Source organism: Frankliniella occidentalis, unplaced genomic scaffold, assembly GCF_000697945.3.
Source record: "Frankliniella occidentalis isolate FOCC.00 unplaced genomic scaffold, Focc_3.1 Scaffold6, whole genome shotgun sequence".
Lineage (NCBI taxonomy): Eukaryota > Metazoa > Arthropoda > Insecta > Thysanoptera > Thripidae > Frankliniella > Frankliniella occidentalis.
Window position 1 is genome coordinate 3,994,755 of NW_026267136.1, and position 16,795 is coordinate 4,011,549.

Sequence of the window (16,795 nt, forward strand, 5' to 3'; positions counted from 1 at the left end):
GTTCAGCAGAACGGATGCGCCCAGACTTAGGGGTGAGGACCGGTAGTGGGGTGGGGAGAGGGGCAGCTGGGGGGTGAAACTTTCATTATTGTCAATGATTGATGGCGGTTTTGAGCGGCTATGCCACTTGGCGATACATCAGCTCGCCTGGCGCCCCGTTCGGCCTTCCCTCAGCCGCCCCGCCCCGCCCGAGAGGCTGCTCACGGCACGGGGCCGACCCACCCAGGGCCGCGCCTCCTAAAAATGGATTTCTTTCTCTTTTCCGAACCTACATGCGGAAAGAGAAATGTTGCCCATCGCTGCTTTCAGAACGCCAGAGTCGGTTTGTTGTTTCATTGTGTGTCGCGACTCGGTGTTTGTTTGTTTGTTTGTTTTTTTTGTTTTTGTTTTTTTTTTTGGCATGGGGTATGTAACCGGTAAAGACGGTGTATCCCGTGTTTTGGCAAAGCTGGGGGATTTTATTGTCGGGTGGAACGACTACCATATATTGGCGATGTCCGTGCGGGCAAACCGGAGTCATCCCCGCCCCCAACCCAAGGGGTGGTGGCAGTCATCTATGACAGACGCTTTACGATTATGTTCTCATAAAGTCGCATTGATACCGAGCTATAAACGGTGGACAGTCGCAGAGGAAAGTAAGACATTTGTGAGCGTTATGATGGTGCAGGCCAGCACTACTCTGTGTAGGTTGTCTGGTGCAGGACTGCGCGAACGGCATCGATCCAAGCTATCACTACTGTGCTTATCGCACTTGGTGAGGGACGAGACACGAGATCCGAGGGAAAGCAAAGGACAGGCGTGGAGGCAGACAGTAGGCAGACAGGGACCCCCCCCCCCCCTTTCCGCTTTTCCTACGTTTTGGGGTGTTTCGGGGTGTTTCGTGCTGCTTGTGCCGAACACACATTATTATTGACGCAACATAAACTTTTCGTTCTTCGTCATCACCCCATTTGTCAGGTCAACGTCTTGAAAGTCAGCATAGTGGAAAGTTCTGCGCTCATTCGAATCTCGCGCCATTGTAGTTCACTACATGTCCGATAGAAGCGCCACAGTATATGTGGTCGACAGAGGTCACATTTTGTTTTCGGCTTCGGCCTCGGCCTTGTGTTTGTGATCACGAACGTACCGTCGACATCGTCGTTGTTTTGGATTAAAGTTGATGTGAGTGTTAAGCCTAAATTTGTCAAATTAAACTTTATTAGGAAAACTGTTGCTTTTCTTCTCGTCACCTTGATAATTTGCAATGTTAAACTTCATACTGATTTGCCCCTAACCTAAGTTTTCCCATTTTTCAACTATAAGAACAAGCATACATAAGCCGATGTAACCATGCTATTTCACGAGCAGGAAATGTATTTTGTCGTTTATTGAGTTAGGTGTCCTTGAAAGTGCTTGTAAATCGTTCACTCCATTTTAACCTGATTGTTTCAGCTGTCGAACATATGGTTTTCTTGTTTGCTAGTAGTTATAGCCATTCTGACCGCTAACATTGTTGTTGTGATAATGAGGTTATGTTGCACAAAGGTCCCTGATTGACGAAGCTGAACACTAAGTGCGCAGTAGTTATCCTGTAGGTGTGCTTTATCACACCTTTACCCGTTAGAAAACTGAAATGCACTGCCAGATAGGCCTTAACTGCAGTTTAAAACCTCCCTGTTATTCTAGTTCAATCAGCCTGTCCCTCTTGAGTATATCCAAGCAATATCTGCCATCTGGCCTGTGATATGATGCATTTTTTATTATATATATATTTTTTTTTGTTCAAAATTTTTGGATCAATGTTGTTTTGAGAATCATGTGACTTAAACTGTTATGTGGCCTCATTTTTCATTTTGTGATTGTGAACCTTGTGTTTTATATCGCTCAGTATCTTCAAATTGCTTTGAGGAGTTATTGTAAGATTTGTCTTAATTTTTGTTACAAATCTTGCCATACTTTTTTTCTCAAGCAATTTTGTTGGTGTATTAACAAAATTATTGTCAGTTCAAAGTAAAGTCCATGGACTGTAGAACTTAATTGTATTAAAACTAATAATGAAAAAAATCACTCTGGTCAGTTATGTTACAGCATTTTTTTCCTTCCTTTCCAGGTTCCAAGGTTTGACAGCTTCATCACATTGCTATGAGTGAACAGACTGCGGGCTTTTCGCCCGCTCCATCAAGCTTATCCCTCTCTGGCAATGTCATTAAGCAGGGCTGGCTTTATAAAAGGGGTAAAAATGAAACTTGGCTGATGTCATTTCTTTGAAAAATTTTCTCATGCGCCTTTAATTGTTATTTTATAATTTATTTATTTTTTAATCAGGAGAACACATTAAAACTTGGCGACCAAGATATTTCCTGCTTCTGGACAATGGTTCTCTGATTGGTTTTAAAAATAAACCAGAGATTCCCTATGGTGATCCTTTGAACAATTTTACTGTCAAAGGCTGTCAGATTATGAGTTTGGACAGACCAAAACCTTTTATTTTTATCATCAGAGGACTTCAGCTAACTACTGTTATTGAGAGGACATTTCATGCTGAAAGTGATGCTGACAGGTAAAAGACAAATTTGTTTCCTCTTGCTTACCGAAAATTTTGTTTTTCTCTCTATATTTTTTTTTTGTAATGGTTTTTGCATAGAGAGGAATGGATAGCAGCAATCAAAGCTGTATCTGACAACTTGGCTGATAGTCAGGATGTAGAAATGATGGAAAGAGCTGGTTCCATCAACAGTGTTGATTCCAGTCTTGATGGTTCAGCAATTAATGAATTGTCTGAGCTATTTTCAGTTCAGGGTACTTCTAGCAGTAATCGTTCTGGTAGAAAGAAAGTGGTATGTACACATTTGGCTGACCTTCCCAATACATATGAAAGATCATTTGACGTACAAACTGAAAAATTTGCTTTTCTTTGCAGACCTTAGAAAACTTTGAGTTTCTGAAAGTATTGGGCAAGGGCACTTTTGGAAAAGTAATTTTATGCCGAGAGAAAGCAACTGGACATCTCTATGCCATTAAAATTTTGAAAAAAGAGGTCATTATTAAAAAAGATGAAGTTGCTCATACTTTGACCGAAAATCGGGTCTTGAGAACCACAAGCCACCCTTTTCTTATTGTAAGAATATCTAATATTTCTTCCGCGTGTGTGGTTTATCTTCACATTTGTAAATGTATCCTATTTTTTCCAGAGCCTGAAGTACTCTTTCCAAACAGCTGACAGACTTTGTTTTGTTATGGAGTATGTGAATGGTGGAGAACTTTTCTTTCACCTCTCCAGAGAAAGAGTGTTTTCAGAGGACAGAACCAGGTTTTATGGAGCTGAAATAATATCAGCCCTGGGATACCTTCACAGTGAAGGAATAATTTATAGAGACTTAAAAGTAAGTTAGACTAGGTTATTTATTGTTAATTGCAATTGCAAATTTCAAAGCATTATAGCATATCAATCCTAACATATGGTGTTGTTTTTATTCATACTGTTTGTATTTTCCACCAGCTTGAAAATCTGTTATTGGATAAAGATGGCCACATTAAGATAGCAGATTTTGGCTTATGTAAAGAGGACATAACTTATGGAAGAACAACAAAGACCTTTTGTGGGACTCCAGAATACTTAGCACCAGAGGTGGAATGCCGTTGATGTTTTGTTTTGTTCATGTCTTACAGTTTATGCCGATGTATGTATCTTAACCATCTCTCTTGTTAATAGGTTCTGGATGATAATGACTATGGCAGAGCTGTTGATTGGTGGGGTGTTGGAGTAGTCATGTATGAAATGATGTGTGGTCGTCTTCCTTTCTACAACAGGGACCATGATGTCTTATTTACTCTCATTCTAGTTGAAGAAGTATGCTCTTTACCATAGTTTCCTCCCTTCAAATTATTGTTATGTATCATGTTCACTTCATGTCTATCTAATTATCTTACTTTACCCTCCACAGGTGAGATTTCCAAAGAACATATCATCTGATGCCAAGGACATGCTGACAGGCCTTCTTATGAAGGATCCTACAAAGCGACTTGGTGGTGGTCCTGAAGATGCACAAGAGATAATGGCTCATCCTTTCTTCAGCTGTATAAATTGGTCAGACCTCCAAGCTAAGAGGGTAAGCACACTTTCCGTCCATTTATTGTTATTGACAATTAAAGTGTGACTGTTAAAATGGACTTCTCTGTATTGTAGCTAACACCGCCATTCAAGCCGCAAGTAACATCAGACACAGACACAAGATACTTTGATTCAGAGTTTACTGGGGAATCAGTAGAGTTGACGCCACCTGAGAATGCTGGTCCCCTGAACTCTATTGCTGAAGAATTGGAAAACAATCAACCTTATTTTCCACAGTTTAGCTATCAGGATGTCAGTAGTTCAACTTTAGGAAGTACAATCTCAGCTTCAAACTCCTCCCTAGCAATTCAGAACGCTGTTGAATAAACTACAACGTAAGTGTTAAAAAATTCAAATTGAATATAAAACAAAACACACAACTTCAATTACACTCAGCCACAAGGTTCCTATGTGATTTACAGTGACTGAAGTGCAACTAAAGCACAGTTTTATGTGTGAAAAGATTCTGAGAGGTTGTGTGATTGTGATGAAATAATTGTTACTTCTGCAATGCATTTGTGCCATATGTGCACATTGAGTTTTCTCAACTCTCCATTGTATAGAAGTGCTGTTCATGTCTGTATTTTTATTGGTTTTAAGTTATCCTCTCTTTTTTCTTTCTTTCTTTTTTTTTTTTCATCTACAAGGGTCTGATATTTAGAACCATTTAAAAGATGGACACTGCTCTGACTCTGACTACTCATACAATCCATTTGTTTGGTTTTCAAAGGACTGTCAATAAGTGTACAGAGCCATGTTTTGGGGGCTCTACCATGGCTCTAATATCCTCTTTACATTCCTTTCCATGCAATAATGTGAATCTTCCAAACGTTCTTCAATCCTTTCAAGCATTTTTAGATTTCTAACGCTGTTATCAGGTTGGAGCCGTGTATCATGTAGATACCTACTTCAGTTCCTGATTGATTATCTCTTCTGAAACTCTTTTAACCTATGTTCCCCAAAACCCAGTCATGCTTCAGTGCTAGGAAGAAATGATTTTATTCTCTCTCAGTACTGATCTTAGGAAAAGTTTGCTGAACTCAGGTAAAAACTGACACCCTTGTATACTGTGATAAGACGGAAGTCTGTAGTTTGTTTCTTTTGTTAAAGAAAAAAATGCAATCTATTAAGTTGGTCAACTTAGGTTTTGAGGCAAGTTTTCTCGTATTATGTAAGATTAACATGAGTGACAGCATTTCAGTCTCGGAGTGACGTAATTCCATCAGGTGAAGCAAGGGGAACTTCTTAACCGAAAGAGCTTCAGAAGTTTGTATTTTTATTGTGTGTAAATAGAAGCTCAAAATTCAAACTTTTTAGATTGTTAAAAAAAAAAAAGAAAAAAAAGATTTTTCAATGTTTTGCTTGTATCAGACCCGTTTTTTGATATCAACTATTGAAAATATTGTGCCTACTATACATATATATTATTATTTTTTACTTCCCTTGTTTAATTGGACCAAAACAGGGAATCAAAATTAACAACCAGGTAATAGTAGACACCATTATTATTTGTGAATGCTTTATATAAATAAAATAGCTTGCTTTTAATATCTTAACTTTCGTTTGTATCTGTTTTTGCAGATTTGTTTGGGTAGAGGATAACTTTCATTGTAATTATGCAAACCACTGCATGTTAGTCTTTTGTCTTATTTTGTTAAAACCATGTAAACATGCGAGGTATTGTTAAGCTGGGACCAGAGAGGTCTCCGTAACTTTTCAGAGATGAAGTTTTCATCCCTGGTGGAAAACATTGTTCCAGACTGCAGCAACTTTTAGGGATGAACAAAATCCTCTGCTTGCTAATGAATTATACTCTGTATATTGGTGCTTTAAGAAATGTAGCAGTTTACAGTACTTAATGATGATAGATCCATGAACTTAGCAAACATTGAAATGTTAAATTTATGGCTATTATTTTCCTTCGGGCAGTTTGGAGTCTTAGACTCTGGTTGTCAAATAGTGTCAGTATCACATTAAAAGTGACTTTCTTTTATATTTTACCTTAGAGCATGTTGAATATGCAGTGACATTCCCTTTAGGGTAAAGAGCATTTCAAATGTTTATAAAAGACTGTCTTATTTGTCCGAGAGAGAGAGAGAGAGAAAGACAGATATTATGCAGCATCTTCCTGTCAATCTGTTCTGTTGCTTTTTTTGATTTCAAAGTAGCGGACTACTTGGCAATTTATTTAAATGCGATGTGCTCATGGATGTATTTTTGTAGTTGTTCAAATTTGTAAACCTATGCATTTTGACACCTGGCACCTAGAACCTAACAGATTTTATGAAAATGAATCAGTTGATACTTTTATAATTAATTGTTGTTGTTATTGTTACTATTTAAAATTTCATTTCTCAAAAAACTGGTCATCTTGTTGATTTAGATATATTTGCTTAAAAATTCACTCAGTGCTTGTTATTTTTCTGGAAGTACTTTGTGCATGTGTGCCTTCATCCTGTACTTTCTATTAGTGTTTGTTATGAAAATTAACGTGAGTACCCTTAATGAATCTTTGTCTTCTTGTAATTGGGAATGTTTCCCATTGTGTATCTTCATGCTGGCTTTGGTGCTCTTTGTTTCATTTGAGAGTCAAACTTTCATAGTATAAAAAAAGAGGTGAAAATCGGGAATCAGGACGTCACATGCCACATTTATGCACAGTTCAGAAATCAACCTCTTTTTGAAATAGAAGTTCTTATTGAAATTGATGATGTTGATGGTTAATTGTTTCTGTGCGCTTATTTTGAAGTAGGTGAAGAGGTACTTTTAAATTGAATCATGCTTGTATCTCCGATTTGGCAGCATAGTCTCGGTACATATTGCTTTGACAGATTGCATTCAATTGTATGTAATTGGATTCTTTTGGTGTTCATGACATGAATATGCAGTTTTGTCTGAGTCTACATCTGAAAAGGAAATGTATCAGGAGCTTCCTTATTGCTTGTACTATAACATTCAACTTTATAGAAAGGTTTATGATAATTCATATTTATGAATGACATAGCCACCTTGTCTTGTGTCCGTCAAGATATGCATCTGTTCCTGAATCTCTTGTCACATTTCTATGATTGAAAATCAAGAGTTTTATATTATCTTTATTTTAATAAACACAGGGAAGTGGCTAGTTTTGATATTTTTCTACTTGGGAAAGTAGTTTAAGAGCATGGCCTCTGAAAGATTTCCACCTCCTCTTGTTGTTCTGTACTACTATTGATATTTAATTTGTATTTGTGGTGATGTAGTTTTGAAGCTTTTAATTATTGCTGTTTTGTGGTCTAGTCTCATCAACTTCTATATGTAATTTTCATTATACTTTTTTTTCAGTAATTACTTATTATGAATTTGTTTTAATTTTGATCCACCATATATTGTAATCCAATGAAATTATGTGATTAAAGAAAGGTAACTGCTAACAAACTTTTAATTAAATGCCGTTTGCGACCTACTGACAGCTGGAAGAGCTGCCACTTTGCATAATTTGATAGTTTTCTGGGGTCTATTCACTTTGTTACTATTTGTAGAGTTCAATTTTTCATTTTGTTTGCAATTTCTGCAGATAGTGATGTTACTGGCAGGTAGAGACTTTGTAAAAGCCTCAGTAGGTCTTTTTTATTAATGAGAAATGCAAAGAACACATGCTGCTCTACTGATATTCTATTCCATATTTGTTTGGTAAATCTTCATCCGTTATAAATTGACAAGCACAGCCGAATGAAGACTTCCTATATACTGCATTAGTACATCTTTGACTGTAATACTCCTTCAAAAGAAAGTTGATAGTACAATGTATTTTTCTTTTCTTCTGCTGGACGCTGTGTGTACTTTGATTGCTCCATTTATAGTAAACTGTGAGTTGAATGGGCTCCTACAATTTTGTGTATCATGCAGGAGTCCTAATTACAATTTACTTGCATTAGCAGAAAAAGAAAACAAATGACAAAACAAATTAGAAAATACTTTAAATCATTGTGGAACTCCTGAAATTTATTTAATCTGAAAATTGCCATATCAGCGTTTTTGATGTTGTGTATTTATTTGCTTTTCACTACTTACTGGTATCTCTAATTCTAGTTACCTAAAACAATTTCATTTTGAAAATAATGCATGACATTTTTTTTGTTCAATGAGAGTGAAATGCTTTCCAATAACTGTGCTTGTTTCAATTGGTTTTTTGTTTGACTTCAACGCATCTCCATGTACATATTAAATTGACTCTTGGGATAGCCAAATGATTTTTATGCTCAATCAAGGTAGGCATTGGCTGTTTGATAACTTCTTTGCCACATTCGTTATAAAACATAGAAGTGAAGGCATTAATTCAAAGTGCTCCCAAGTTCTGATGTAGTACATAGTGGTGGTTGATTCAAATTGATTTTATTTTTAAAATGGACCAAAGTAACTGAACTGATTCGTAGAGAAAGAAATTTGGGAAGAACTTGTCTCAGTATTTCTTGTCCTTTGTCACGCATGTCTCTAAAATGTTCTGAAACATTTAACTCGGTAATTTTTTTTTATGGCTCATTTTTCTGCTTTATGGTGTTTTTGATGTGTCACGACTTGTGAGCTGGCATTATCTGCATGTTCTCTAAGGTACATCAAGAAGTACCTATATTTGTAGATAGTGTGTAGAATGTGATAAGATTGTGATTAAATTTAAATGATGTGACCATGACGTAACATCTGAAAATACCCACCAACGCCACTACCTCTCTCTCACACACACATACTTAAGGATAAGGTCTACTTTTAAGATAGTAGTTTAATAATTATACCAGATCAAAAAAAAGTAACATATATATTTAGAATATAAACTATGAAAAATAACTTTATTTTTTATAATCTAATAAGACATCACACAGTATTGAAGCTTTAAATATTGAGCTCTTCCAGTGCACATGTGGCTTCTTCAAAGCACATTCTGCATTGAATAGAGGTGCAAATTTCTTCAGAAGTTTTCTTACTTAAAACATGAAAATTTACATGACTAAATTCTTTAAAACTGAAAACAGCGAAAAGTAATATCTTCCAAGATATATGAGCTTTTGTTATGAAAAGCGAACAGGTACAGCTGTCACGCATTGTAAAATGTCACAGCATAATGTTTATGAGGAACGACATACCACAATACATATCACAGCACTAATGGCACTTTTCCTGATTTTTCAGTTTTTTCTTTGCATAGAGCTGACACTTTACATATATTTTAAGATACACAGAGATAATGAGTACAAAGCGGTAGATGATATACCACAGTTATCAAAACCATAAAGTTTCGATTACAGATGTTATTGACTAACTTTGACTAGACCAATGTATTTACCACAGAATTTTACAAAGCATGGAAATATCTTCTCCTATTTAGAAACTCTGGCTGAACAACAGGAAGTTCGTGACATCTGCATTGCTAGAGCATGCAAAGAAGTGCTAGCTGCTTGACAACAACTGTTTTGCAAGACCATCCGAAGTTGTTCCATTGTGTTCAAACAGACCATAACACAACAGGAGCTAGTATCCTTCTCTGAAAGTGTTACTTTTTCCCTATTAGTAAGGAGCAGACCATCATTTAGGACAGTTTTATCAGTGTTTGTTGATTGAACACCACCGTCATCAAAATGCACATCACATTGATCCCTGTCATCAACCTGTGTTTCGGCATCCCTTCTACTAAGGCCAATGCCCTCCAGTGGAGTATCACAGTCCTGACAGTTTTTACCAGAAGAAGATCCACACTGGCAACTTGTACATTTACAGATATCAGCAGATACAATTTTCAAAACATCAGTACTCTGACCATGGGATTGGCTACTATTTTCAGTTGCTATTTGCTTCATACAGACATTTAGTGATGCTACATCAACCCAATCAGGTTTATCAGTTGACTTTGAACCAACAGGTTCTTCAAGAACACGGGTCTCAGGGTAGGGGATATCTGAAGAGAATTGCATATCAGTAGTATTTTCCATGAGGGATAAGATGTCAGTCATATCATTGTCCACATCTCTTTCATTAAATATATTTTCACTACACGTCACATTTGGGAGGGAAGAACCAATGGCCTCAGAGACAATAGGCTCAACAGCAGGTTCATTATCGTGCATTACAGGTGGCACACAACTTTCAAGCATCAACAAGGAAGACAGAATGTTTTCTTCGTCTATACATTGTGTAGTGATACGTGGTGCAATTGTGAATGGAAGGTGCAAGAGCTGAGCTGCACTACCATTTTCAGAAGAGCTCAGTATATTCTCAGCACCCTCCACAATAGCCGGTTCAAAACTCTCTGCAACTGCAGCATCTAAAACATCAGTGCTACTCCAGTACGCCCCAAGCTCAGGAACAGGTGTAACTGATTGACTCAAAGAATCACGCAGTACAGAGGAACTATCTAAAATACCCTCCCTTTCATTCAGTGTTATTTTTGTTTCCCGAGGAACTTCTACTTCTAATTGCATCTTATGCTTTTCACCATGAGTGGAATAGCTAATAACAGCAGGTATAGATGTGTTGCCACATAAAATGAAACTGTTAGAGCTACTTTGTACTGCAGCTGAGACTGAATCCTGGTCTAAAGTCTGTGGAACAGCATCTTCTTGTTCGTCAGAATCAGAATCACCACTTGCTTCTTTCTGTAAAAAAAGTATTTTGGGAATAAGTTTGTTTCCTAAACAAGATTTCTTTTGTATATTTGACAGTATAACAGATTAATAAAAAATAACCCAAAAGCTCACATGATTCTTTGATGACATATGGGTGCGATTATGAGTTTTAAGATGATGGCTAGCAGTGAAAGCCTTGCCACAGCCTTCCTCTTGGCATCTAGAAAACAATCAATTAAAATTATATAAGAAACATAATAGATTTAATTATTACATAGATAATGAAATCTATCATGTCAGGGAGAGAAAACTCACTTGTAAGGTCTTTCCTGGGTGTGGGTACGAATATGTTTCTTTAAGTCACTGAGAGTTGTAAAAAATTTAACACAGCCTGGTTTTTCACACTTAAAAGTGTTTCCATTGTGAAGTCGTTCATGGGCTCGAAGCCTGACAAAATAAAAAATACAATCGCAACTTAAGATTGAAAAGAAGAAACCTAGATTTTGTCTTATTCTTTGAGGAAATTTTATTTCTGTACATGGGAAAAAAATTAAAATTAGTTAGAACTACAATTCTCTTACCTGTAGAGAGTATTGAAAGCCTTATCACATCCATCTTGGGTACACTCAAATGGTTTCACCTTGGTATGAACCCGAACATGAATTTTAAGACTATATGAAGTCAGAAACGCCTTCCCACAATTAGGCTGTGAACATTGAAATCGAAACTCGCCTGCAACATAATTTTAACAATCATAAGTCAAAAAGTAAAATTGGAAGAGCCACTGATGTACATAATTAATGGTAAACCCACAATCTAAAAATAGCACACACTATTAGAAGCATAAAGAAGGCCTATACAACAAATGAAAACTACAACCCTACCCCCTCTAACTAAAGATATATAACAGAAGAAAATGCATAAACAAATTAGTACTTAAGGAATAATGTAGGAATGTAAAGCATTTGCTTGGATGGAGGCACGAAGAGCTCCACAGTGATGGTGCAAGAGTCACAATAAGATTGAGAAAAATTAAATGTTAGGGCAAATGAGCATGTCTGTTATTGAGATGTACAAAAAATGTTGGTTTCTGGAAATCCACTAAGTTATCACATATCTAATGATCAGCATAATGCTTTTTAATTAATTTCACAAAGGCTGCTGCAGGAATTTTTGCTGTGGATTAGTCTGTTTGATTGAAAAGGCATGTAGTGTGTGAGAAAGACTAGGCATAAAATTCAGTAATGTTGCTCTCTACAAATAAAACAAGTTATTATGACGTCTCCCTTCCACAGTACCTTTGTGAGTCTTCATGTGCATGCGAAGGTTTCCAACAGTGCTGTAGGATCGGCTGCAACTGTCATATTCACAACGAAAACGCTTGATTTCACGCTGATTAGTGTCAGGATCAGTGGACTCGATGGTGAGCGTTGCGTGGCTTGGATCAGAAGGCATTTCTCCTTGCTTCACAAGAGGATGAAGATGCATGTGGATCTCATCTGAACTGATGGTGTGAATATACCTGCCAGTTTTCAACACAACAGACTGATGCATGAGTGCTGAATATATTTGAATATTGTGTGTTCGTTTAAATTCAAAGAATAACGATGACAATAATAGAAACTGAACAAAATTCTCTCCGTCATAATTGAAAGAGACACCCAACTAGCAAGCAATATAATGGCTGAGTTTTTGAAGTGACACAAAAATTAATGGTGATATGGAGTTCCTGATTCCTAGGCTATCAACAAGTGCCTGTTGCTTAAATACATTCCAAAAAAATACCATGCGTCTAGCAGCTAAAGAAAGAAAACTACATACTTACAGATCATAAAAGAGGATATTTGAGGTATGGCAGGAACTCCTGCCTGTGCTTACCCAGCATTTTCGGCGTTCCTTTCTTCGACATCTCTCAAGGGGTTAGTGGTGTCGAATCTGACGTTGTCGAAATCCGATATTTCTGGTAGAGATACATAATCTTCGCCAAAAGTTGTGAAATCTATGCAATCATCTCCATATTCATGCGAATCACTTTGAGCTGTCATTTTTGTGGAGTCTCTATCAAGCAGCGTTTGAAAATAATCCGATTTGCTAATGTCGGCTGCTTTGTCCGCCATCTTCTGCTCCACCTAATTCACTCCCACGCACTACGCCGCTTGCTATTTTTGTACCAACCGGTAGAGCTACGGCGGGGACGGCATGATGAGAGTACGAAAAACCCTTCATAAACAACAAAAGATTTGTCGTGCACATGTCAGCATGGCGTCATCAGTTCATTTCCAAACACAGTTCGCGCATATATCGACTGCAATCTACAATCCCTCTCTACAATACCGATTTTGGGATACCAAATTTGGAGATCGGTTATCCTAGAGGATATGGTGTTAGCGACATGCGACCGATTTGCGACCAAAGCGACTAAGCGACTTGCGATTTGCGACCGATGCGACAAGCGGTTTGCGACCGATACGACCAAGCGACTAGCGGTTTGCGACCGATGCGACTAAGCGACCAGCAACTTTGGGGCTAGCCTAATTACTATTGTGGCTTTAAAGTAGCGCTTTTATGATTCGGTTTTGTCTTTTGGCGCCACATTAGCGCGTGTGGAGCTGGTCCTCTGCGCTTGGGAGTGGTAAAATTGCAAGTTGTTTAGTCGCACATTCGCTCAGTCGCCAAGTCGCGCACCGGTCGCAAGTCGCTATTTGCTTAGTCGCACCGGTCGCAAATCGCAAGTCGCTTAGTCGCTTTGGTCGCAAATCGGTCGCATGTCGCTAACACCATATATCCCTGGTGTGCCCTTACGAAAACTTCTCATAGGCTCCTCTCTAGTCTCGCATGAGGCTGGTACGTCCCGCGGCCTTCCCCCATAACTGCAAATAGCCTGTAGTGGATAGAGGACATGCCAAATTGCTGCGAATAATCAGTGTCTAGCGGCAGCCGCCTGCTGGTGATGTGGAGTGATTGATTATTTTGATTCTTAATCTTAGATCGGTGAATACTCGATTTTCTCGTAATCATGCCAACTATTGGAGTGAAGCGAGATTTACTCTTCAAAGCCCTCGGAAAAACGTATAGTATGTGTTTCGTTTCATTTATCTAATAAGCAGTCTAGTATTATATTATTATAGTGATGGGTTAGGTTTCCATACTTCATTTGACCGATTTTTTACTTGTTTTTTAAACAATGAATAAGAGATTCTTCTATATTATCATATTTTTAAAATTGCATCTCTTGCTTCATGGACATTGCCTCCCCAAATCAAAATCCTTCTTATGCAGTTACATGCTAAAACATGCACATTTCATCATGGTTAAAATGTTACATTATTATTACTATTGTTACACTTGTGGATAAATACAGTTGTAACCTTACCTTTACTCTGTTACAGCTGATGATGAGTTCAGTCACGTATGCTTTGAATATGGCTTGGAGCTCGATGAAGTTGTAAGTTGTCACCTGTCCTGTCATTCTTGCATTGATGTAAATGATTCGAACCTATTCTATGTTCTTGTTTTCTCAATATAGACAACAGAAAAACAGATGATTAGTAAGGAACAGGGTGCTGATCAGTCTGTTGGGGCTTCAGAAGAAGTTTTGTATCGCATTGATATTCCTGCTAATCGGTATGACTTGCTATGCCTGGAAGGACTTGTTCAAGGTCTTTCCGTGTTCCAAAACAGGTAAGTGGCTCAATTTAAAAACTCAAGATGTAGGAGAACTTTATGTATTTACAAATATGTATATTCTAAAGACAATATTTAAACTAAACTAAAACAATGTACTTTTTTCCTATCTATATGTATAAAACAGGATACCCATTCCCAAGTTTTTTAAATCTGTCAAGTTAAACATTGTTGAAGAGACAAAAATTACCGTAATGCCAGATGTCAGTATCTAAATCAATCTAGTTTTCTGTTGGTTTTCAAGTTGACCTTTTGCTTGATGTGACTTTTTTAATCCTACTTTCCAGACTGCCCTGATTCGTCCATTCGTTGTTGCTGCAATCCTTAGAAATGTGACATTTGATGCCGATCGCTATGCACATTTCATAGATTTACAGGATAAATTGCATCACAACATTTGTCGCAAACGCTCTCTTGTAGCCATTGGAACTCATGATCTGGACACTATAAAGGGACCATTCATTTATGATGCAAAACATCCTGAGGATATTAAATTTAAACCTCTCAACCATGATGCCGAGCTAAGTGCACCTCAAGTTATGCAATTGTACTCAGTAAGTCTAAAATCCAACTGTCGTCTGCAGATCTTGCCTTCTATTGCAGAATTTCACGCTTTTTTCTTTTATTGCAGACTCATGCTCAGTTAAAAGCTTTCCTACCTATCATTCAGGATAGCCCAGTTTATCCTGTCATATACGATAGCAATGGTGTTGTCTTATCTTTACCACCTATTATTAATGGCCACCACTCTCGTATCACACTGAATACTAAGAACGTGTTTATTGAATGTACAGCTACTGACTTAACAAAGGTTTGTCCCCTTCCTTTTTTTAAAAAAAGCCCTGCTGCTATTGTCGTTTCTTAACATATTATATGCCTTTACTGAGTTTTCAATTATCCACTTCCTTTTTCTCCTTCCATAATTTTATGTGCAGGCTCGTGTTGTGTTGGACACGATAGTCTGCATGTTTAGCCAGTACTGCTCAGAACAATTTTCAGTGGAGGCAGTCAAGGTAGTTCAAAGTGATGGTAGTGAGTCAGTCTTCCCAGATCTGGCATATCGATTGGAAACAATTAATGTGCAAAAGGCTAATGCCTATATAGGAACAAGGCAAGTTTAATTGTTTAATTTTATTAAAGTAACTCAATCTTTGCTTGTGACATTTTCAATTTATAAGATTGTTTACCTTATATGTTGTAGTCTTTCACCTGAAAACATGGCAAATCTTCTGTCTAAAATGTGTTTAGAAAGTACAGTGAAAAACAGCACTGAACTGAGTGTGTGTGTACCCCCAACAAGGCATGATGTCATCCATGCCTGTGATATATATGAAGATGTTGCTATTGCTTATGGATACAACAACATTATAAAGACATTACCACGCACTAATACTATTGCTCAACAGGTACAATGGGAAAGACAAGATTTTTAATACGTCCTCTTACATCTGTCTCTTTACATCTGATATTAACGTGGTATTTATCTTTCTCTAGCTTCCTATCAACAAGCTATCAGATCAACTTCGGGAAGAAGTTGCTCAGGCTGGTTTCACTGAAGCCCTTACATTTGCTTTGTGTTCAAGAGACGATATTTCATCCAAGCTTGGACGAAGCATTGATGAAGTCCCAGCTGTTCACATTTCAAATCCCAAAACTTTGGAGTTCCAAGCTGCTCGAACAACTCTCCTGCCTGGCCTGCTTAAAACACTGTCTGCAAACAAACGTCTTCCTCTGCCTCTGAAACTCTTTGAAATCTCAGATGTTGTTTTACGTGATTCAAATGCTGGTATGTAGCAGTTTCTACATTTCTAAAACATCTGGAAATCCAGATATTTTATTAAAATTATTTTCTAAATTCTTTTCCAGAAACTGGAGCACGCAATGAAAGGAGGCTTTGTGCCTTAAATTGCAACAAAACTCCAGGGTTTGAAATTGTTCATGGACTGCTCGATAGAGTTATGCAGTTACTTGAAGTTCCCTTCGTGAAAGATGGTTCTGGATATACTCTACAGCCAGTGGATGGTATGTTCATTTTACTTCACATTTAGTAGACAATGTGTATCTGCTATATCAATGTATTCAAGATTTGTAACTTGTTTGGTTTGTTTACAGATCCTGCATTCTTTCCCCAGCGTTGTGCTGAAGTAGTGTACCAAGGCACATCTATTGGACGCATGGGGGTGCTCCATCCCTCTGTCCTAAATAGTTTTGATCTGGCAAATCCTTGTTCAGCTGTTGAAATTAATATTGAACCATTCTTGTAACATTGAAGTTCAATACTTGTCGTTATGCTGGTCACATGTCTCTAATTGCATTAATTTATTCTGGGCAGACAAAATAAATCATGGCTGAAGCAAAAACATGAGTCTTAAAGATGATAATCACCACAAGGATGTTTCCATAACAAAATACTGACTTATATGAG

At 37.5% G+C, this 16,795-nt stretch overlaps 3 protein-coding genes across 7 annotated transcripts; 2 read left to right on the forward strand and 1 right to left on the reverse strand.

Annotated features, from left to right (window-relative positions):
- Positions 1–1,095: 1,095 nt before the first annotated feature.
- On the forward strand, positions 1,096–8,756 carry LOC113217943 (RAC serine/threonine-protein kinase). Of its 4 annotated transcripts, none has more exons than XM_026438047.2 (10): positions 1,096–1,161; positions 2,090–2,212; positions 2,305–2,539; positions 2,624–2,816; positions 2,900–3,097; positions 3,171–3,362; positions 3,479–3,607; positions 3,692–3,829; positions 3,924–4,088; positions 4,166–8,756. In XM_026438047.2, the coding sequence occupies exons 2-10, from the start codon at positions 2,122–2,124 to the stop codon at positions 4,415–4,417; spliced, it is 1,593 nt and encodes a 530-aa protein (XP_026293832.1). In that variant the 5' UTR covers positions 1,096–1,161; positions 2,090–2,121; the 3' UTR covers positions 4,418–8,756. The 4 variants fall into 4 exon arrangements, with proteins under 4 accessions (XP_026293832.1, XP_052126899.1, XP_052126897.1 ...); XM_052270939.1 differs by lacking the exon at positions 1,096–1,161 and adding an exon at positions 1,334–1,352; XM_052270937.1 differs by lacking the exon at positions 1,096–1,161 and adding an exon at positions 1,347–1,371.
- Positions 8,757–8,829: 73 nt separating this feature from the next.
- On the reverse strand, positions 8,830–13,446 carry LOC127750152 (metal regulatory transcription factor 1-like). Of its 2 annotated transcripts, XM_052270879.1 has the most exons (6): positions 12,565–13,446; positions 11,985–12,208; positions 11,268–11,418; positions 11,002–11,133; positions 10,819–10,906; positions 8,830–10,716 (listed from the first exon to the last, which is right to left on the reverse strand). In XM_052270879.1, the coding sequence occupies exons 1-6, from the start codon at positions 12,801–12,803 to the stop codon at positions 9,445–9,447; spliced, it is 2,106 nt and encodes a 701-aa protein (XP_052126839.1). In that variant the 5' UTR covers positions 12,804–13,446; the 3' UTR covers positions 8,830–9,444. The 2 variants fall into 2 exon arrangements, with proteins under 2 accessions (XP_052126839.1, XP_052126848.1); XM_052270888.1 differs by lacking the exon at positions 11,985–12,208 and having other exon boundaries at positions 12,565–12,738.
- Positions 13,447–13,586: 140 nt separating this feature from the next.
- On the forward strand, positions 13,587–16,730 carry LOC113217941 (phenylalanine--tRNA ligase beta subunit). Its single transcript, XM_026438044.2, has 11 exons — positions 13,587–13,760; positions 14,076–14,131; positions 14,213–14,367; positions 14,498–14,573; positions 14,658–14,924; positions 15,002–15,181; positions 15,306–15,481; positions 15,572–15,776; positions 15,865–16,156; positions 16,237–16,392; positions 16,483–16,730. The coding sequence occupies exons 1-11, from the start codon at positions 13,703–13,705 to the stop codon at positions 16,632–16,634; spliced, it is 1,773 nt and encodes a 590-aa protein (XP_026293829.1). The 5' UTR covers positions 13,587–13,702; the 3' UTR covers positions 16,635–16,730.
- The last annotated feature ends 65 nt before the right edge of the window (positions 16,731–16,795 follow it).